At 36.6% G+C, this 22,826-nt stretch overlaps 2 protein-coding genes across 2 annotated transcripts in view; one reads left to right on the top strand and one right to left on the bottom strand.

Annotated features, from left to right (window-relative positions):
• MRPL47 (mitochondrial ribosomal protein L47) overlaps positions 1–11,512 on the top strand; it is a 29,639-nt gene extending 18,127 nt beyond the window's left edge. Inside the window, exons 5-7 of the mRNA XM_068546284.1 lie at positions 768–898; positions 8,656–8,751; positions 10,610–11,512. Coding sequence (XP_068402385.1) covers positions 768–898; positions 8,656–8,751; positions 10,610–10,733 — 351 coding nt within the window. The 3' untranslated portion in view covers positions 10,734–11,512. The remainder of the gene's footprint in view (positions 1–767; positions 899–8,655; positions 8,752–10,609) is intronic.
• ACTL6A (actin like 6A) overlaps positions 11,414–22,826 on the bottom strand; it is a 26,434-nt gene continuing 15,021 nt past the window's right edge. Inside the window, exons 6-14 of the mRNA XM_068546283.1 lie at positions 20,272–20,366; positions 19,877–19,983; positions 19,690–19,779; positions 18,460–18,521; positions 17,717–17,831; positions 17,486–17,566; positions 15,441–15,536; positions 12,872–12,958; positions 11,414–11,641 (exon numbers count right to left, since the gene is read on the bottom strand). Coding sequence (XP_068402384.1) covers positions 11,561–11,641; positions 12,872–12,958; positions 15,441–15,536; positions 17,486–17,566; positions 17,717–17,831; positions 18,460–18,521; positions 19,690–19,779; positions 19,877–19,983; positions 20,272–20,366 — 814 coding nt within the window. The 3' untranslated portion in view covers positions 11,414–11,560. The remainder of the gene's footprint in view (positions 11,642–12,871; positions 12,959–15,440; positions 15,537–17,485; positions 17,567–17,716; positions 17,832–18,459; positions 18,522–19,689; positions 19,780–19,876; positions 19,984–20,271; positions 20,367–22,826) is intronic.

Raw genomic sequence — 22,826 nt, 5'->3', positions numbered from 1 at the left:
GAAGTATTTCATATCTGTTATGATGCTTAAGATAATACACATATATCACTACCTAAACATGGCTCTCAGGATTTAGAATTATGAAAAAATTTAGCTCACCTGTCATTACAATCCCCAATGTATAAATATTTATTTTTGAATAAATATATATTGCTCAGCCAATATATTATTATGTACAATGTCAAACATAATAGAAATGTTAAAAGAAAGAGATAAAAAATAAATAGACGTTCTAATGGTATCTTCTGGTGTCTTGATGGATCTTTGGAGATTAGTATCAGGATAGGTTGGTATTCCATTCCCCATAATAGCAACAGCTGCCAAGTAGGTCAACATATCTGTATCTGAGTGTTACGGACACACTAATTAATTAAGGCCAAAACATAGGTTTTAATATTTAAAAAGCAGCTGTTAATCACTTTTTAATAGCTCATTGAGTTTTAAAATGATGAGTCAAATTGGGTCTCCAAAAGGAATCTATGCAAGTGTATCCTACTCCAAACAAAAGTAATATATGGAAATTTGAGCTGAATAGATTTTCATTTAAATGAAACTAAACTCTAAAAAAATTACAAAAAGTGATATTACACACACCTATGTATATGCATACCCAGCCAGAAAGATTTTTAGGAAATATTTGACAGAATGGTTCTTTGACAAAAAGATTGATCATAGGTTTTCTGTAGCATAGTCATTATGTGTTTTCTTTCTTTGGAATTCTGTCATGTGGTGATTGTTGAAATTATATCTTTCTATTCTCTTCTCAGGTAGTAGATTCCATGGATGCATTAGATAAAGTTGTCCAGGAAAGGGAAGATGCCCTCAGACTTCTTCAGACTGGTCAAGAAAAAGCTAGACCTGGTGCTTGGAGAAGAGACATCTTTGGAAGAATCATCTGGTACATAGTGGCTCTTCTAAGATGAGAGTGAAGTCCCATGCCTCATTCCCCATCCAGTATCTTTTAAGAATATGAGATATATTAGCTGTATCTAATATACAGAGAGGTCCCAAACCCCTTTTGAACTTCAGGATATGAATGAAGGTAGCTGTATCTGGTAGCCAGGCATCCCATTCCCATGATTCAGTTATTTATAGGTTCTTTATAATAGTGGTTCTTAATCTTATGTGAATCAAATGACCTTTTAAGAATTTGCTGAAAGTTATAGATCCTTTCCCCAGGAAAAAGTTACATATGCACATGTAATTTTAGAGGGTTATAAATCCCATGAAGCTAATTTTAGGACACACCTATCCTCTTTGCCCATTAAGAACCTGGAACTATTAAAAAAGAAGTTCTCCAGGAATAAGGCCACGTGAACTGGTCTCAGTTTGCTCCCATTGCCATTAAGATAGGCCCTAGTTCAAATTTTGAATAAAATAAACAATTTATTTTCATTAAATCTTTCCACCTTTGTGGCATCTTATCCCCTATGTCCAGTTCCAAAGTCCTGTCAGACGTTGGGAATGGATGTGATAGTAAACATTCACACTGAGGTATAAGTAATTGAGAAGACCCAGTGTATTCTCTCTTCCAGGGGTTTATTTGCATTTGGGTTGAACTACCAAAAGGAAGCATCTTTAGTAAAATTTTTGTCATCAGTCAGCAAGATGAGGAAGGCATTTTGGGTGGTTGGAGACCTTCCCTGTACGCTTGAAATTACACTACAAAATAGCGCTTACGCATTTGGTAGATTCTTTTAATGGAGTTTGCGGTAATGGGGCTGCTTGGAGCCAAATTTAGGGGAGTGGCTGTGTTGTCTGTAACTGTGTAATCCAGTGCAGAAGAGAGAGGAATTGCCAAAACATCTGCCTAAGAACTTTGATCTATTTTATTTTCTACTAAACTTTATTGGGATTAATCCAATTGAGGCCAGTTAGGAAAGGGTGAGGATACGGGTGAGAATGTATGTCAATTTTAGAATCTGTAAGAGTGCTATTCTCATTAAGGTTTAAAAATTTTTGCTTTTTAACTTTCCTGGAGTTAAACAAAGTAGCGAACAAAGCAGTTATATCAGGACTTCCCTGGTGGTTCAGTGGTTAAGATGTGGTGCTTCCAATGCAGGGGGCTCCAGTTCAAATCCTGGTCTGGGAACTAAGATCCCACATGTTGCGTGGCCAGAAAAAAAAAAAAAAGCAGTTACATCATCTTTCCAATGTAGCTTATTAAATGAAACATTATAATTCCAATGCCTTTTCCCTAATTTTCTGTTGCATGTTAAAATATTTAAATTAGCCTTTTAAATGCAGAGATTCTTCAAAACATTACATCTGAATTTTTTTTTCTGACAAAAAATCATGTGGCAGTAATGTCAGAGAATACTTTTTGGATGTGTCTTTCCCTTGGTTGTTGAAAAATAGTGGTAGACTATCATCCTGACGAACTGAGGGGATTCCTGATGAACTGAGGGAATTCAGTACCTTTATCTATTCCGCTTAAAGCAGTGTGGTTCATTGCTGCAGTGGCACTGCCTGTCAAATTATATACTAAATGCCAAAATTACAAAGAGATTGGAACTTAGGCTTCTGATATTACAGATTAACTCTGGATTTTTAGAGAAGATTGGTTATATGCCCTGAGATTAATCCTTCTGTTACTTTTTTTTGTTTGTTTGTTTGTTTTTGTTTTTTTATACTGCAGGTTCTTATTAGGCATCAATTTTATACACATCAGTGTATACATGTCAGTCCCAATCGCCCAAATCAGCACACCACCATCCCCACCCCACCGCAGTTTTCCCCCCTTGGTGTCCATATGTCCGTTCTCTACATCTGTGTCTCAACCTCTGCCCTGCAAACTGGCTCATCTGTACCATTTTTCTAGGTTCCACATACATGCGTTAATATACGATATTTGTTTTTCTCTTTCTGACTTACTTCACTCTGTATGACAGTCTCTAGATCCATCCACGTCTCAACAAATGACTCAGTTTCATTCCTTTTTATGGCTGAGTAATATTCCATTGTATATATGTACCACAACTTCTTTATCCATTCGTCTGTTGATGGGAATTTAGGTTGCTTCCATGACCTGGCTATTGTAAATAGTGCTGCAATGAACATTCGGGTGCATGTGTCTTTTTGAATTACGGTTTTCTCTGGGTATATGCCCAGTAGTGGGATTGCTGGGTCATATGGTAATTCTATTTTTAGTTTGTTAAGGAACCTCCATACTGTCCTCCATAGTGGCTGTATCAATTTACATTCCCACCAACAGTGCAAGAGGGTTCCCTTTTCTCCACACCCTCTCCAGCATTTGTTGTTTGTAGATTTTCTGGTGATGCCCATTCTAACTGGTGTGAGGTGATACCTCATTGTAGTTTTGATTTGCATTTCTCTAATAATTAGTGATGTTGAGCATCTTTTCACGTGCTTCGTGGCCGTCTGTATGTCTTCTTTGGAGAAATGTCTATTTAGGTCTTCTGGCCATTTTTGGATTGGGTTGTTTGTTTCTTTAATATTGAGCTGCATGAGCTGTTTATATATTTTGGAGATTAATCCTTTGTCTGTTGATTCGTTTGCAAATATTTTCTCCCATTCTGAGGGTTGTCTTTTTGTCTTGTTTATGGTTTCCTTTGCTGTGCAAAAGCTTTGAAGTTTCATTAGGTCCCATTTGTTTATTTTTGTTTTTATTTCCATTACTCTAAGAGGTGGATCAAAAAAGATCTTGCTGTGATTTATGTCAAAGAGTGTTCTTCTTATGTTTTCCTCTAAGAGTTTTATAGTGTCCAGTCTTACATTTAGGTCTCGAATCCATTTTGAGTTTATTTTTGTGTATGGTGTTAGGGAGTATTCTAATTTCATTCTTTTACATGTAGCTGTCCAGTTTTCCCAGCACCACTTATTGAAGAGACTGTCTTTTCTCCATTGTATATCTTTGCCTCCTTTGTCATAGATTAGTTGACTGTAGGTGCGTGGGTTTATCTCTGGGCTTTCTATCTTGTTCCATTGATCTATGTTTCTGTTTTTGTGCCAGTACCATATTGTCTTGATTACTGTAGCTTTGTAGTATAGTCTGAAGTCAGGGAGTCTGATTCCTCCAGCTCCGTTTTTTTCCCTCAAGACTGCTTTGGCTATTCGGGGTCGTTTGTGTCTCCATACAAATTTTAAGATGATTTGTTCTAGTTCCGTAAAAAATGCCATTGGTAATTTGATAGGGATTGCATTGAATCTGTAGATTGCTTTGGGTAGTATAGTCATTTTCACAATGTTGATTCTTCCAATCCAAGAACATGGTATATCTCTCCATCTGTTGGTATCATCTTTAATTTCTTTCATCAGTGTCTTATAGTTTTCTGCATACAGGTCTTTTGTCTCCCTAGGTAGGTTTATTCCTAAGTATTTTATTCTTTTTGTTGCAATGGTAAATGGGAGTGTTTCCATAATTTCTCTTTCAGATTTTTCATCATTAGTGTATAGGAATGCAAGAGATTTCTGTGCATTAATTTTGTATCCTGCAACTTTACCATATTCATTAATTAGCTCTAGCAGTTTTCTGGTGGCAGTTTTAGGATTCTCTATGTATAATATCATGTCATCCGCAAACAGTGACGGTTTTACTTCTTCTTTTCCAATTTGTATTCCTTTTATTTCTTTTTCTTCTCTGATTGCCATGGCTAAGACTTCCAGAACTATGTTGAATAATAGTGGTGAGAGTGGACATCCTTGTCTCGTTCCTGATCTTAGAGGAAATGCTTTGTTTTTCACCATTGAGAATGATGTTTGCTGTGGGTTTGTCATATATGGCCTTTATTATGTTGAGGTAGGTTCCCTCTATGCCCACTTTCTGGAGAGTTTTTATCAGAAATGGGTGTTGAATTTTGTCAAAAGCTTTTTCTGCATCTATTGAGATGATCATATGGTTTTTCTTCTTCAATTTGTTATTATGGTGTATCACATTGATTGATTTGCATATATTGAAGAATCCTTGCATCCTTGGGATAAATCCCACTTGATCGTGGTGTATGATCCTTTTAATGTGTTGTTGCATTCTGTTTGCTAGTATTTTGTTGAGGATTTTTGCATCTGTATTCATCAGTGATATCGGTCTGTAATTTTCTTTCTTTGTAGTATCTTTGTCTGGTTTTGGTATCAGGGTGATGGTGGCCTCATAGAATGAGTTTGGAATGTTCCTTCCTCTGCAGTCTTTTGGGAGTTTGAGAAGAATAGGTGTTAGCTCTTCTCTAAATGTTTGATAGAATTCACCTGTGAAGCCATCTGGTCCTGGACTTTTGTTTGTTGGAAGATTTTTAATCACAGTTTCAATTTCATTGCTTGTGATTGGTCTGTTCATATTTTCTGTTTCTTCCTGGTTCAGTCTTGGAAGGTTATACCTTTCTAAGAATTTGTCTGTTTCTTCCAGGTTGTCCATTTTATTGGCATAAAGTTGCTTGTAGTAGTCTCTTAGGATGCTTTGTATTTCTGCAGTGTCTGTTGTAACTTCTCCTTTTTCATTTCTGATTTTATTGATTTGAGTCCTCTCCCTCTTTTTCTTGATGAGTCTGGCTAATGGCTTATCAATTTTGTTTATCTTCTCAAAGAACCAGCTTTTAGTTTTATTGATCTTTGCTATTGTTTTCTTTGTTTCTATTTCATTTATTTCTGCTCTGATCTTTATGATTTCTTTCCTTCTGCTAACTTTGGGTTTTGTTTGTTCTTCTTTCTCTAGTTTCTTTAGGTGTAAGGTTAGATTGTTTACTTGAGATTTTTCTTGTTTCTTTAGGTAGGCTTGTATAGCTATAAACTTCCCTCTTAGAACTGCTTTTGCTGCATCCCATAGGTTTTGGGTCGTCGTGTTTTCATTGTCATTTGTCTCTAGGTATTTTTTGATTTCTTCTTTGATTTCTTCAGTGATCTCTTGGTTATTTAGTAACGTATTGTTTAGCCTCCATGTGTTTGTCTTTTTTACGTTTTTTTCCCTGCAATTCATTTCTAATCTCATAGCATTGTGGTCAGAAAAGATGCTTGATATGATTTCAATTTTCTTAAATTTACTGAGGCTTGATTTGTGACCCAGGATGTGATCTATCCTGGCAAATGTTCCATGCACACTTGAGAAGAACGTGTAATCTGCTGTTTTTGGATGGAATGTCCTATAAATATCAATTAAATCTATCTGGTCTATTGTGTCATTTAAAGCTTCTGTTTCCTTATTTATTTTCATTTTGGATGATCTGTCCATTGGTGTAAGTGAGGTGTTAAAGTCCCCCACTATTATTGTGTTACTGTCAATTTCCTCTTTTATGGCTGTTAGCAGTTGCCTTATGTATTGAGGTGCTCCTATGTTGGGTGCATATATATTTATAATTGTTATATCTTCTTCTTGGATTGATCCCTTGATCATTATGTAGTGTCCTTCTTTGTCTCTTATAACATTCTTTATTTTAAAGTCTATTTTATCTGATATGAGTATAGCTACTCCAGCTTTCTTTTGATTTCCATTTGCATGGAATATCTTTTTCCATCCCCTCACTTTCCGTCTGTATGTGTCCCTAGGTCTAAAGTGGGTCTCTTGTAGACAGCCTATATATGGGTCTTGTTTTTGTATCCATTCAGCAAGCCTGCGTCTTTTGGTTGGAGCATTTAATCCATTCACGTTTAAGGTAATTATTGATATGTATGTTCCTATGAGCATTTTCTTAATTGTTTTGGGTTTGTTTTTGTAGGTCCTTTTCTTCTCTTGTGTTTCCCACTTAGAGAAGTTCCTTTAGCATTTGTTGTAGAGCTGGTTTGGTGGTGCTGAATTCTCTTAGCTTTTGCTTGTCTGTAAAGCTTTTGATTTCTCCATCAAATCTAAATGAGATCCTTGCCGGGTAGAGTAATCTTGGTTGTAGGTTCTTCCCTTTCATCACTTTAAGTATATCATGCCACTCCCTTCTGGCATGTGGAGTTTCTGCCGAGAAATCAGCTGTTAACCTTATGGGAGTTCCCTTGTATGTTATTTGTCGTTTTTCCCTTGCTGCTTTCAATAATTTTTCTTTGTCTTTAATTTTTGCCACTTTGATTACTATGTGTCTCGGCGTGTTTCTCCTTGGGTTTATCCTGTATGGAACTCTCTGCGCTTCCTGGACTTGGGTGGCTATTTCCTTTCCCATGTTAGGGAAGTTTTCGACTATAATCTCTTCAAGTATTTTCTCTGGTCCTTTCTCTCTCTCTTCTCCTTCTGGGACCCCTATAATGCGAATGTTGTTGCATTTAATGTTGTCCCAGAGGTCTCTTAGGCTGTCTTCATTTCTTTTCATTTTTTTTTTCTTTAGTCTGTTCCGCAGCAGTGAATTCCACCATTCTGTCTTCCAGGTCACTTATCCGTTCTTCTGCCTCAGTTATTCTGCTATTGATTCCTTCTAGTGTAGTTTTCATTTCAGTTATTGTATTGGTCATCTCTGTTTGTTTGTTCTTTAATTCTTCTAGGTCTTTGTTAATCATTTCTTGCATCTTCTCAATCTTTGCCTCCATTCTTATTCTGAGGTCCTGGATCATCTTCAGTATCATTATTCTGAATTCTTTTTCTGGAAGGTTGCCTATCTCCACTTCATTTAGTTGTTTTTCTGGGTTTTTTTCTTGTTCCTTCATCTGGTATATAGCCCTCTGCCTTTTCATCTTGTCTATCTTTCTGTAACTGTGGGTTTTGGTCCACAGGCTGCAGGATTGTAGTTCTTCTTGCTTCTGCTTTCTGTCCTGTGGTGGTTGAGGCTATCTAAGAGGCTTGATGGGAGGCTCTGGTGGTGGGTAGAGCGTACTTTTTTAATTGAAATATTTTCAAATAAATGTTACAGTATGAATTCACAATTTCCTTTTTTCCTACTCAGCATTATGATTTTTTAGGTTTTGTTATGTTGAGGTAGAGATAGATAGATATCTATGTCAGTTGGTGCAATTTACTTGCATTTTAAAAACAAAACATATACATGTAAATGTCAATGTTTCAAATTATATGTGTGTTTACATGTCTATGTGTACATATATACAATTAGTACACACATATATATGTAGTAAAAGTACAAAATATATCTGGTAATGATACACTCCTGTTTACGGCTAGAAGCTATCGTGAAAGTAGAGAACTTAAGCTGTGTCTTTAAACTTTTATATATATATATATATATATATTTTTTTTTTTAAGAAATTCACGTTCTTTTATTTATTTATTTATGACTGTGTTGAGTCTTCGTTTCTGTGTGAGGGCTTTCTCTAGTTGCGGTAAGTGGGGACCACTCTTCATCGCGGTGCGCGGGCCTCTCACCATCGCGGCCTCTCTTGTTGCGGAGCACAGGCTCCAGACGCGCAGGCTCAGTAATTGTGGCTCACGGGCCCAGTTGGTCCGTGGCATGTGGGATCTTCCCAGACCAGGGCTCGAACCTGTGTCCCCTGCATTGGCAGGCAGATTCCCAACCACTGCGCCACCAGGGAAGCCCTATATATATATATTTTTAAAAGAGTAATCTGAAGCAAACATTGCAAAATATTAACATCTGCAATTTTGCAATGGATTCATAAGTGTCTTATATTTAAAATATAAAAATTTTAAAATCTTTAAAAAGCCAATTACATCTCATTTTATTGAAAACATATTTAGTTCAAAGAAGGCTGAAACTCTGTAAAAAGTGAAAATGTATTAAATGTTTTCTGTAGGGTGATACCTTTTTGTTTTCTTGGCAGGCACAAGTTCAAGCAGTGGCCTATACCTTGGTACCTAAATAAAAGATACAATAGAAAACGATTCTTTGCAATGCCCTACGTGGAACGTTTTGTCAGGTGAGCACAAGTACCGTTAGTACTAAAATGTATCTTTACATCAGATGACGTGTGTTAAGCTTTTATATAACTAATACATGTTCATTGTCAAAAAACTAGAAAAATCAGGTAAAAAAAGAAATTAAAGTCTTATGTAATTTCACCATCCAGAAATAGCTACTGTTAACATTTTAATGTATATCCTTTCAAAAGTTTTGTTGTCTTTCTATTCATAAACCTCTGTGTAAGTAGATGGTTAAATCTTTTTGGATTGTTAAAAGGAAGGTCCACATACTTAAGCTGCATAGAATGTGAGCTCATGTTATTGCAGGGCTGGTGAAATGAAATAAGCAATTGAAGAAATTAACTGCACTGGCTTTTCCTCCTCGCTGTCTCCAAACCTAATGTGCAATTTGATCCTTTTGTCCCTTAGCCGTACTGGGTGAAGCTGTAAATAACGTGACTTTAATGTATGAGAATCTATGAATGCAGTGTCACTTTTACAGGCCTTAAATATATTGTTTTTGAAACTACGTTTAGCCTTACCTTCAGAGCATTCAGCATAATCTTCTGAATATTCTTAAGAATAGCAAACCTTTATTCTTTCACATGGGTTTATTTTTTTAAATGGCCAAAATTTAGTTGGAGCAAAGACTGATGAATAGAATGCGTAATCTGATTTCAACTTTGTTTAGTCTTACTTTATACTTAATTTATAAAGTAGCTTATATATTTTGTATATTTTTCTATCCAAATATAACCCTTATCTCAAATTTCTGTGACCTCCCCCATAGCACTGGCATATTGTAGTTATTCAGTACCTTTTTTTTTTTTTAATATAAAGGCCTTTATTTCACCTTCACTCTGGAATGAGTTTTGCTGAATATAGAATTATTATTTTTTTAAAAATGAATTTTATTTATTTATTTTTGGCTGCTTTGGGTCTTCGTTGCAGTGCGTGGGCTTTCTCTAGTTGCGGCGAGCAGGGGCTACTCTTCTTCGTTGCGGTGCACAGGCTTCCTATTGCGGTGGCTTCTCTTGTTGCGGAGCACGGGCTCTAGGTGCACAGGCTTCAGTAGTTGTGGCTCGCGGGCTCTAGAGCACAGGCTCAGTAGTTGTGGCACATGGGCTTCCTTGCTCCGTGGCATGTGGGATCTTCCTGGACCAGGGTTCAAACCCGTGTCCCCTGCATTGGCAGGCTGATTCTTAACCACTGTGCCGCCAGGGAAGTCCCAGTATCTGTCTCTTAATTGTATTGTTATATTTCAATTTAAGTACAGTAGAGGCTAGGCATCCATGAATTTATCATTTGCAATTTTGATAATTCCGAAGTGACCTTAGAGGTCAACATAATTTAGCTGAGGCACAAAGGCCTAATGCCCTGGGATGCTGATAGGTAGAGGCAAACTCAGAGTGGCTAGTCCAGCTAGCACTAAGCGTCATCTCTCAGCATGGCTTTATTCTCTCAGTTGTAGGGGAAATGATGTTAGACTGAGTGCTATTTGAAATTAGGGAATTCCTAAACATCTCAGGACATATCTCAGGATGTAAAATATCTAATGTATTCAATAAAATTACATTATTTCTAAAAATAAAGGAGAAAGCCCAGTCTGTTAGAGGCTCACAGGTCTGTTCTTTCTTTCCAGTCAGGAAATAGGAAGGAGAATTGGTGTAGCGTTACAGATGCTTTTGATTTCATGTTTCTTTGACTTGTGTAGGTTTACAATGATTATTCAAGTTTAATAATACACATTACACACCTAATACAGAGACGGGCATGACTGAGGTCTTTAAGTGATTGATCTGGACATATATTGACAGTACTGAGTAACAGGGAAATAGTTTTGTATAAATTGCTGTTATGCTTTTATTTACCTAGATTGAGAACTGAGAAACAAGCCCGCATCAAAGCAAGGAAGAGAAGTTTAGCAAGCAAGAAAGAAAAGTTTCTTCGGGAAAAGTTTCTACATCTTTCTGAAGCCCAGAAGTCCAGTCTTGTCTAAGATATCTGAACTCTTAATTTACCATTTTGTTTTTCTTGGATTACAATCTGCATACAAAAGTAAATACATATTAAGTGGTTTATAAATAACTTGTGTTTTTAGTCAAATAACTGTCGACTGTTTTAAGTGTTATTATGGCATGCTAAATCTGGAAGTGGTCAAAATCAGGTATAAAGTTCAGATTAAAAATTCCCATTTTGTAAACTCTGACATCTAAGCAGACTTTTAATTGCCTGTATCTTAGAGTGGGAAAGTGATATCAACTGCTATAGCAAAGGCAATAAGGTAATTCTGGAATTCAGGTAACCTTTTTACTACTATTGTTACTAGATATGAAGGGGCTGTGGATTCTACTGTTAATAAACAGTGAGTAATTCCATTCAAAATAATGATAAATACATTTAGTACTTAAAGTAGCAAGTTACAACACAGCAGTCCAAAAAAAAAGTATTTCTGGAATGGCTAGTAATTTTTATTTAATTTTAAAAGCCTAAGGTAAAAAACATAGGCAGTAAGTTTTACTAGTCAATAAAAAGCAATTCTACCATAAACAGAGTTGGAAAGCATTTTACTGAAAGCAAAATATTTAGAGAAAATAGACATTTATACAAAATTATAAAATGCTTGTAATAAGAATAAGTGCATTTCAAGGAAAGCACAAACTTATTTTAATTTACAGAGCCAGTTAAAGCCTTAAAAAATTGAAGTGGAAATTGAAATATGCAAAAATGTATAAACATTCTACAAAAGATGGTTGTTCTTTTCCTGAGTATACTAAAGCTATGAAACGTAAGGTGACATAGAAGGTAGATGTTTGGGAACTCTTCTCAAGGGCATTTCCTTTCTACACACTGCTTCCCTCCTTCTTCATATTCCTGTTTGGAAATCCACATCTGCTGAAAGGTGCCCTGTGAAATGGAAAGAAAAAATTACATATGTACCTTTCTATTAGAAAATTTTTTCTTTTAATATCTTCATTATCACAACTCCTAATTTTTGAAGAACTCTTAAACCCCTCCCCAAATAGTACTCAAATTACACCCTTCTTTTTTCTGCCCTCCTCCAGAACACACAAAGACACTATTTAGTCTTGCCCAAGTTTATATAGAATATTAAATCTTTCTATACTGTCATGAGGATTTAGAAAATGCTGGGAAAGGAAGATGAAGAGTTTAGTACGATGGACTGATTAAGGCAACAACAGAAATTTGTTGGAAGGCTTGATCCTAGTACAGCACTGATGAAATGTTCTAGCATTTGATTAATGGTTAACATTTAGAACTCAAACTAGGATAAAGTTTTACAAGAACACAAATGACAGTACACATGCACTATGCAAAATAAACAGAAGGTCAAAGGAGGAAAATGACTAAAGGAGGAAGGAACCTGGACTACATTACTACTAAGACATGTAAGCGGGAGAAATCCGTTCCCTATGATTATTCAAGTGGATTCATATATTGTATCCAGTTTTGAACTCAGATCTATTAAAAGACTAGAAACAGAACATAGACCAGAAATATATAAATGGAGAGTTACAAACATTTAATAGTTAATAGGTTTTTAAAATGTTTAGCATAAGTACTTAGTGACATTTACTTTGGCTGCTCTGAGGTGAAGGGGAAATCCTCCAAATGTAGGGTGCAGATAAGTACGAGGACTTCCTCCTGATTCATGGTAGGCACCAGTCCAAGCAGCATGCAAACCCCAACACCATGACTTCACCATTTGCCCCAAGAACCAATTCCTGACTTCCTCTACCTCACCAACAGGCCAGGGAGCAACCAGAACCCAAGAAGGAATGATTTAATTTTAAATGTGCTGCAGATAAGTCCTGACCAGTGCCAATGGGAGTACTGTTAAAAGAGGCGAGGATAAGTTAACAGATGCCCGCCTCTGTGTGAGAGGGGAAACTGTAATTAGGCTGACGATACCCACTAATAAGGCATTGAGGCATTTTGTCATTTTGGAACATGTAAATCTGGTATCAGGTCCTCTACTAATTTGATAGCTAAAAAATGCAAAGATAAATGATCCATGGGGATTTTTATTCTTTCTACTAAATTTAGTATTTTCAGTGATACATTTAAGTTAAATGAGAATCTTCAACTATTTTGCAAAGTAGTTTATCTACTAACCAAAGAAGCTAGAATGGAGCCACCGATCCATGAACTAAATCTCCGTTCCACTGTTGTATTATTTGCAATCAGTTTCAACCGCATACTCTAAAATAGAAAGGGAAGAATAAGTATTAGTAGGATCAAATGGAACAAGTGGCTCAACTTAGGAAATTCAAGTTATGACTTTTTAGTGGCTCTGGTTCAAGCACTAGTTACACATCATTATTTTGTAGTAGCCAGATTAATAGTAGGCATAGGTTGGACTACTGTATAGGATTTTAAAGTACTTGGATTATGTCTTGTAATGTGTAATTTAATAAGAAATTATATAAACCTTACAAAACTGCATACTAGAGAGCATGGCATTCAGAATTTAATCCTAAAACAGCAAAATAAGTACTCAACACTTACTACAAATCAGGTACTGTGCTAAGTGCTTCAGATATTATTTCATTTTGTCCAACACCAAGTGTAATTATTATCCCAACCTGCTGCCCTTTCTGTAGTGCTCCTCAACTTGCTGACTTACTTTTTTTAGGCCTTCAAAATCCCTCCTCTCTTAGTTCATCCCTCATATCTTAGTTCACCCCTCCCTATTCCTCCCTGCCCCCATCCAAATCAAAACACAGACCTAAGATCTCAGGAAAGTTTATTCACACTGCTTTCTTTCAAGTTAGTGTTTCTGTTCTGCTGGAACACTCTCTCAATAAACATGGTTTTATGGCTCAGCACTATCCCTATCTCACTTCCTGTATGGAGAGATTTTCCCCCTACCTAGGAATTTGCTTCTGGGGATAGTTCTCAAATTGTTGATACTTACCAATTATTCTATATATGAACATACAGTTTGAGTCTTTTTCACAGTGAAATAACTGTGTATGTAGCAGGGGTGGAGTATGTGGAATGGGAGGGAGGGGTGCTGAGAGCAGGAGGGATGAATACAGGGTTTTGTAGGTGAGGAACTGGTTGATACCTATTACGATGGATTTCATTATATTTTAACTGCCTCCTAAAAGACAAGGATAGTATCTAACTGGTCTTGACCAGACCTTGGACAGCCCAAGTCTATATTCATTATTCTGGGACTTTTATGAAATCTAATGATTAGTACTGTAATTTAAGGTAAATGCCAGATCAGTCTATATCTCCAAGAATGTAAGGAGGTATCAATCTTGTGCCTATATCAATACTTACATAACAAATATAAAAATGTGGCATATATAAAACAGTCCTTTATATGAGAAACCAAAGGCTATCAAGTGCACAAATTCTATAGATTCTGTTAGGGCCTATGTAATCTCTAATAAAGTTTTTTAAAATGTAATATTTATTGCAGAATACCTTACAAAAAACTACTTGATGGAAGTTTAAAAATCTAAAGACTATGACTACTACTCTGTTACTGATGTACCACGTAAACTACCTTCTCCCTAAACCAGGTTCTCTATCCTTTTGAAAGTTATCACGGTGCACCAAGGGATGTTTTTAAAACATAAAAGCTCTTCAGTCCTCTGCCAAATTTTATCTTGTAAGTCTGCTATTAATATGTGACATGACCTGGTACCTATCTCTGTGGGTTGAACTGTATCCTCCAAAGAGGTATGTTGATAATCCCTGGTCCCTGTGAATGTGACCTAATTTAGAAATAGAGTCTCTGCAGATGTAGGGTGGACCCTTAATCCATTACAACTAGAGTTCATTTAAGAGGACAGACCCACAAGGGGAGAATGCCATATGATGACGGAGATAGACACTGAAGTGCTATAACTGCAACCCAAGAAACACCAAGGATTGCTGGCAAATCATGAGATGCCAGAAAGAGGGAAGGAAAAATTCTGTACGTTTCAGAGAGCATGGCCCTAATGACATGTTGATTTCAGACTTCTAGCTTCCAGAACTGAGAGGTAATAAATTTCTGTTGTTTTAAGCCATCCAGTTTGTGGTACTTTGTTACAGCAGCCCTAGGACATAGTACACCATCGTGCTCATCTTTCCAGCCATATAGCTCTCCCCGCTTCTACACAGACTATAAGCCAACTGCTTCAAAATACTAGAATATGCCATCTTCCCTTCATATTCTGCACATGGTATTCCCTCTACCTAGATGTCCTTTCATAAACTGCCAACCAGCTGAACTCCTATTCATTCAAATAGCTTCTTCATGAGGCTTTCCTCTGACACTCCTAGGGAGTTAAGTGCTTGCCCCTCAGTGTTCTTAAGAGTGCCTGGTTGATGACATACTGAACCACTTAGCACGTTACAGTTTTTATTTTCTGCATGTCTACTCCTCGTAACTGACTAAGCCCTTGGTGGGAAGGGACTATATTTTCTATCCTTAGTGCCTAGCAGACTATAGGTACTTAAGTATGGAATCTGAATAAAGTGAGATTCAAACAGTACAAGAGTAACTAATAGATGTCATCTAGAAAAATTTGATTAATAAGGGGTATTAACTTTAAGTAATACCATACCAGGCAGACACAAAATACCATCAATCTACTGAAAAACAAACTATCTATATAAAGTTCCACCAGCAGTGAGGATACGTATGACAGAAAAATACCACTAAAGAACAAACAAAACTTACTGGGGGTGTTTTCTGAGAGAGTTCGCGATTCAACCTGTCAGTAAAGCTCTGAATTAGCGTATTTCCTCCTGCCACTATAACACTGCCATAGAGACCCTGGGATGAAAACAAAAATAAATTAGTTCCACATGTTTCCAACAGTTTTAAACACAACTACAAATAAAACCATGTCTTCCAGTACAATTTTCCCTTTTTTAATTTTTTACTTCTACATAGACCTAGTAGTTTAATCAAGTGGTTCTCAATCCTGGCTGCACATTCAACTCATTAGGGAGCTTTAAAACACCAATGCCTGGGGGCAATTAAATAAAAATCTCTGGGGATGGGGTCCAGGAAAAGTTTTTGTTGGTTTATTTAAAACTCTCCAGATGAGGGCTTCCTTGGTGGCGGAGGGTTAAAAATCCGCCTGCCAATGCAGGGGACACGGGTTCGAGCCCTGGTCTGGGAAGATTCCACATGCTGCGGAGCAACTAAGCCCGTGCGCCACGACTACTGCAGCCCGTACGCCTAGAGCCTGCAACAAAGAGTAGCCCCCTGCTGTCTGCAACTAGAGAAAGCCCACGCGCAGCAACAAAGACCCAACGCAGCCAAAAATAAATAAATAAATAAATATATAAAAAGAGAAAACTCTCCAGATGATTCTACTGTGCATTAAAATTTAAGAATCACTATCTTAAAGCAATTATTCTACAATCCAATCATAATTTTCTGGCAGATAGCTGCCAGTATTTCATTAGAGGTATATTTCATAATTACATCATCTCAGAATGCACATCTAGAAGTTACAATGTTTAAAATTAGACAAGGTTTAATGATTATGGTGGATAATGCATACTCTGACAATAGTCCTGGCCAAAATGACTGCTACCTTGCTCTTTTGCAGAGATGAACTTTTTCAAAATCCACGTGCTGAGGCCTCCCCCGCCAAAAATAAATTCACAGTAATAAGGAGTATATTTACCTCTAATCTGCATGTATGCATCACAAAGTTAAATGTCAGCCTGCTTTTTTAGTGGCTAAATTCATATTTAAAAAATTTATTCCAAATGTCTAAATCATCTAACTTTTGAAAGAGAAAATGGAATACAGAAGCATCTCCTCTGCAATCAACAATAGTTTAAAGGAGAAAACTCAATAAAAAACAAAGTTAGCAATGTCTTACAGTAAATGTACTTCAAATCAACTGCCTTCCCCTTGAGTTTATACTAAAAAATTGCATACTTACAACCCCATTATCCTAGAAGCAGCACATCCCTGGCAGGTAATTAGTTGAAATAAAGAACATTTTTCATAACTACCCGGAAGTCTTTTTTGAACAACATGATTTTTTATAGACCCTCAGCTATTAGCACTATGCTCTAAGCAAACGAATTAACTCAAAGAAAATCAAGGCAATATGTTGGCTACAAATTAAATCTAGCGTTTAAATAAGATATAATCTATCTAATAATTAGTATGGTATGGAATATGGAGTTAGTCCTTAAAACTTGGCAAGAAATAAACTGATGAAACAAACAGCTTGGCAAAGCACAAAAAATATGAAGTTTATATCTAAACTCCATGTAAAAGTTATATAATTTAAACCTTAAACCACACCTTCCTGAAAAATAAAAAGTAAAACTGTACTATGTACATTAAAAATCACCAATAATCTATATCTTGGTATGTCACGTTTTAGGAAATCTCTAGAACAGCAGTGTCCAAAAGAACTTTCTGGGATGATGGAAGTGTTCTACATCTGCACTGTCATAAAGCAGCGACTAGCTACATTTATAATGTGGCTAGTGCAACCGAAGAATTGAAATTTAAATTTATGTTTAACTGAATTGCCACATGTGGCCAAAAGCTACCACACTGGACACAGCTCTAGAGTTTTGCATTTTTCCTTTTCTAGTAGAACTTCATTTTTTTACATATTTTTATAAAATGGACTTCAAAGTCAACGGCCAAAGTTGCCAACTTAAATAATGATGGCCATTATAAATAATGGGGCACTAGATTGCCCTAAAAGATACCTTTATGCCATAAACGAGACTGGCACTTACTGGTCTGATATCAATGTCGCACATTCCAACACTTGTAGTGACAACATGACTGACGCCCAGCATTGTATTTCCTGATAACCCCTATAACAAAACAGAAACGAGTAGTCACACAGAAGACCTTCAAACAATAAAGCACATCCAAAAAAGTTTAGTCAGTCTTATTTAGGTTTTGTAATTACAAGAGATCTTTAAAGGAAAAACCAGGCTAATTATAAAAATAAGCTTTTATACCTTTACATTGGAAGGGTCAAATAATCCTTCAGGAATCTTTAACCGTTCTGCTCCAAAATCACAGTTGTAGCCGTTGGGGAATTCATAATGAACAGTTGGCATCTGTGCGGCTACTCTGAAAACATATCAAACAATATTAAACAAAAGACAAAAACAATCCTCTTCAGAATTATAAACTACTAAGGAATCATCAACTTATAAGAAAGCAGAGTGGTAATATCTTATTTTCTTTTAAAATGTTATTCAGTATTTCTTAACTTTTTACCTTTAGACCAGTTAAGCATATTCTACATTTTTTTAAACTAAACAAATCAATTTCTTTCCTCATTTATGAAGTACACAGTTTAAAAAAATTTTTTTTTAATTTTTATTTATATTTGGCTGCGTTAGGTCTTCGTTGCGGTGCGTGGGCTTCTCATTGCAGTGGCTTCTCTTGTTGCAGAGCATGGGCTCTAGGGCGCACAGGCTTAGTTGCTCCATGGCATGTGGGATCTTTCCGGACCAGGGCTCAAACCTGTGTCCCCTGCATTGGCAGGCGGATTCTTAACCACTGCACCACCAGGGAAGTCCCTACAGTTTTTTTTTAATTGAAGTACAGTTGATTTACAATGTTGTGTTAATTTCTGGTGTACAGCAAAGTGATTCAGTTATACATTAAGTATACAGTTTTTTTAAAAGATTAGTATGAAGGTTTTAATAAGCTATTAAGTTTTAAGTCTTGTAGAAAAAAAAAGAAAACATACTGTTCATCGTAAGTTGAATCTGATACTTGAAGTACTGAGGCTTGAAAATCCTGGATAACACACTATGGATTTTAAAAAAAGGGTAAGAAACAAGATTATTGAGATTTGTCTTTCAGTCTATACTTTTGTAACATTATTTTAAAAACAATTTTCTTAATGAAACTGTACCACATTCCTGGATGGCTAACTCATTTCAAGGGTATAAATCTACCCAGTAAGGACTCTGAGCATCAAGAAACCCAATTCTAAACACTCGCATTATAAGCTAAATTATATAACATTTAAATTACAACTGTTATGGAAAAATGATGAGATAAAAACAAGTGGGAACCCTTGTACCCCAGTCCTGCATAACAAAATTGGTTTTAGAACACTGTTTTCCCATTTAAAAAATCTTTTTCTTTAAAATTTTTATTGGAGTATAGTTGATTTACTGTTTTTCCCTTTAAAATAAGCTTAGAAGCAAGATTTCATTAGCTGAATATATATAAAATGCATACATATTGTATCTTATGGAATTTTTAATGACTGACATAGTATAAAACAGTTAAAAAATTTGCAGTGAAATACATAGGACCTCTGAGCTGCTAAGGAAAAATCCTGTCTAAGGTCTAGGTGCAATTATTAATCATCTTCATAATTTTTCCTTGTACCAAACACCCACAAAAATCTTTATCCTTAGGTGTAAGAAACTGTCAAATAGGATATATCCCTGCCATAGTAAATGATGACTTTCATATCCTTTTACTGTTAAAAATGAATGTATATTGTGGTGTGAGAGGTTGTTTTACTAACCTCTCCCCTGTCAGTAAGTCATGTTCAGAGATGGATTTTCAGTAAAGAAAACCTTTTGTTGGCTCCTTGCTGTGAACAGTAACACATTTTTTTACATAGCTGACTCATATTAGGAAAGAGAACGTAACTGAGCCATACCAGCAGGTCTCTATACACTAAAACCATTTTCTTAGTCAAAAAATGTACAGAATAGCATAATCCTTGTTTTTATCCCAAAGCTCCTTTCAGGTCTCACCACAGTAATCCAAGTGAATATACAGTACTTTGTTGAGATATCTGACAAGCATGAAAAGCACCCCCCTACTCCGCCAAAAGCTATTAATTTTGTTTATAAAATATCATTAAAAATATAAGTTTGAAAATATAAAGTGCTCATACTCTAGTCAAAGACTTACAGCCTATAATGCTTTCGTAAAGAGAATAAGGGTTACTTACGTTACACATGTAATTGTGCCAAGACCTTGTAACCTGTGGCAACTTCTCTTTTCTTTTCCAGTTTGCTGGAGATCCTTCACGAACAGCTTCCTGAGTGCCAAGAGCAAGTGCTAGGTTAACAGAGTTCACAACATGGGGGTGGGGAGTTGGAGATAAATCCCAGAAATAAAATTCATTCATCACTTACTTTTGATGCAATCATATATGGAGGAATCAGTTCTATATTCATTTCTTGGAAGAGTTCTCTGCACTGCATAGTAATAAAGTCTCCAGCAAGAGGGGATTTTACAATGCCTATGAAACAGATTAAACAAGGCTAGGAAAGCATTCCATCCAAACTCCCTGGGACAAATTTCCTCTGTATTTATACATGATTAATTGTTTTCAACCAGAATTAACGGAACTATCCCTCCAAGCATGAATGAAGCCATGCATCAGTTTTAAATATACACTATATACTAAAGATTTAAAAAAAAAAAACACTTAAAGACATGATTTGGGAACTGCTATACTTTGATAGTCCAAGTCATTGCTTTATTTCATGATCTGTGTCCTCGGTGCGCCCTGGTTAAATACAGTTACCTTGCTGAAGGACATAGCCATCGTGAACTGGAATTGCAGTGGTATGAGTGGCTCCACTGTCCAAGATAAGCCCAGTAGAGCGACCATTAGCAAATCTAGTTTAAAGCATTAAGGAAAAGAAAGTATCAAGGGTTCCTAAAATAATGTTTATTGTAAAGGGAAGGTTTTATTAAGGCATTTTTAAAACATGTGCATTGTGGCTTAAAATGTGTTAAAGTAAATACGGGGATGAAAGTTGGCATCAAATAATAACTCTGGTTTCAAAACAAATGACAACAGGCAGGACTTCCAGAATGGTGGTGTGAGGAAGTCAGAGAAACCTTTACCCCAGAGAGACATCTGTTAAACTGGTCCAAATTAGCACAATTATTCAAAGTCCCTGGCACAGATCAAAGGGCTTACAACAAACGGAGAAGCATTTAACAAAATCTATAGAAACTTGGTAAGAACAGTGGGAGGCTGTGACATTGGAGCTAAGAACTAAAACCATCACAAAGGATTAAAGAACCTTTCAGCAGTTTGGCAGCTGAGTGGCGGTTATCATCATCTCCCCCAACTCAATAGGAAGAGCTATTCCAGGCAGATTCAACAGCCAGTGAATATCAGCAGACTCCACTTATCCCATTTTCCACAGCTCTGTGCTGCAGAAGGCCTACATCACGTGAACATCATTAACTGACATTTAGGAGTAGAGCCATTCACTGGATCATCAAATATTTACTGAGCATCTATTATGTGCCTAGTGATAGGTCTGGTGCGCAATAAAGGAGGGCAGCAGGGAGATCATTCTCTCACTAGCATTCCTTAAGCAGAGACGACACAAAGAGGTGAACCAAAACTGTCTCTGCCCTGAAGGATATCCTGATAAGTGCAGCAGAGATCAATAAAGCTATAAAAAGAACAGTTTAAGGTGCCATGGGGGAGTATATAGGAGTACAACCAATCCCTGGGAAATTCAAGTGTAAGCTGGGGAGGGGGACATGGGGAAGAGGAGAAACATGCGGGAAGGCCAGGAGGCAAGAGAGCATGGTTAAGAGGTCAGGGAAGTGCAGCGTAGTTCAGTGGGGCCTGAGAGGAGAAGAAAGGCAAGGCTGTGGAAGATGATTCTGGCTTAAATTAGCAGACTGGCAATTAACAAAGATGATCAGAGCTGCGGTGTGAAGAATGGGCAAGATAAGAGGAAGGGGTGCACCTAATGCAATGGCAGTGGATAGAGAAATAAATGGATCTGAGGGTTTGGATTGGGGCCAGGGGAGGCTGGAGAATAGACAGGTCTTGATAACTACTAAATTTGAAGTGTTAATGAGAAAGATTTCTGGTCTAGACAACTGGGAGTAAGATAATACACAAAGGAGAAAGAATAAATTTGATGGGAGAGAAGATCAATTTTGGATATATTGAGTTTAAAGTGCTTAAACAGATAACTAATAGAAAAAGTTCTAGTAGACAGCTGGACGTGGGCCTGGAGCTCACAAGAAAGATCTGGGATACAGATATGGATTTGGAATTTGTCAGTGTATAACTGGTATCTGAAGCCAAGGAAATAGATAGTTAAACCAGAAAGAACATGTCAAGAGAGATGAAGGGCTAAGGGCAGAGAACTAAGGCACAGGCAGGAACGATCAGAGGAAAGAGGTCTGAGAATAAATGGCCAGAAAGATAGGTTAGTAATTTATCTTTGCTATTACTGGTACTCCATTGATCTCTGGTCATCTATATACATAAACACTAATTTTGTCTCTGTTAGTACAAAGTGATACAGTAACACCAGACTGAAAGTATGTAAGCCCTCCTAAAGATGGCAATTATAAAACCTGGACAAATTATTTTAAGTGACCATTTTAAGATACTGGAAAGTATTCAAAAGTAGTCAAAACTCAGCCAAAACTTATTCTCATGAAACTGCAACTAGAAGGGGTAAAAACTGCAAGTTTGCAGCTTCCTTGCCTAAAAGTGCTTCCCAGCTCCATGGCTATGGTTCAGGAAAGCAGTGATGAAAAATCGCAACTTTACCACCTTGAGTGAACACAGAAAGGAGTTCAGGGCTGGAAGAAAAGCTGGACATTTAAGGTAGAAACTCTGGAAGTAAGAGAACCACAGAAGGGATAAAACCCAAAATCTGAGTATAAAATCTACCCAAATCTCTGGTTGACGACTGAACTATTCAACTGCAGGACTGCAGGGGGACCAACAAAATGCAGAGAACAGAAGGGCAATGCATTCTTGAAAAACAGAGGTGCACCAATGAGTTCTGTGATTTTGCTACCTTTTTAAATAAATGAATTCTCCAACAGTATGCAGCTCTGACAGCAGAAGGCTGAAGCCTGCCTCGCAAATTGAGGTGTCAAGTGGACAGAGCCTGAGGCTGGCAGATATGAGAGCCCAGCTATCAATTAAGTCAGATAAAACAATAGTACTCTTCTCACTAATATTTTTGTTTTGGAAAACAGAGTTATCTTTTTCATAAAACTGTTATTTTTGTTGACGTTAATGTGTCTATTTTTGTTATTTTTAATTAAATTAATAAGAAAATGTTAAAAGGAGTCTTAGTTTTA

This window comes from Eschrichtius robustus, chromosome 6 (assembly GCF_028021215.1).
Source record: "Eschrichtius robustus isolate mEscRob2 chromosome 6, mEscRob2.pri, whole genome shotgun sequence".
Lineage (NCBI taxonomy): Eukaryota > Metazoa > Chordata > Mammalia > Artiodactyla > Eschrichtiidae > Eschrichtius > Eschrichtius robustus.
The sequence above is the reverse complement of the archived record's forward strand: the minus strand, read 5'-3'. Positions and strand labels throughout refer to the sequence as shown.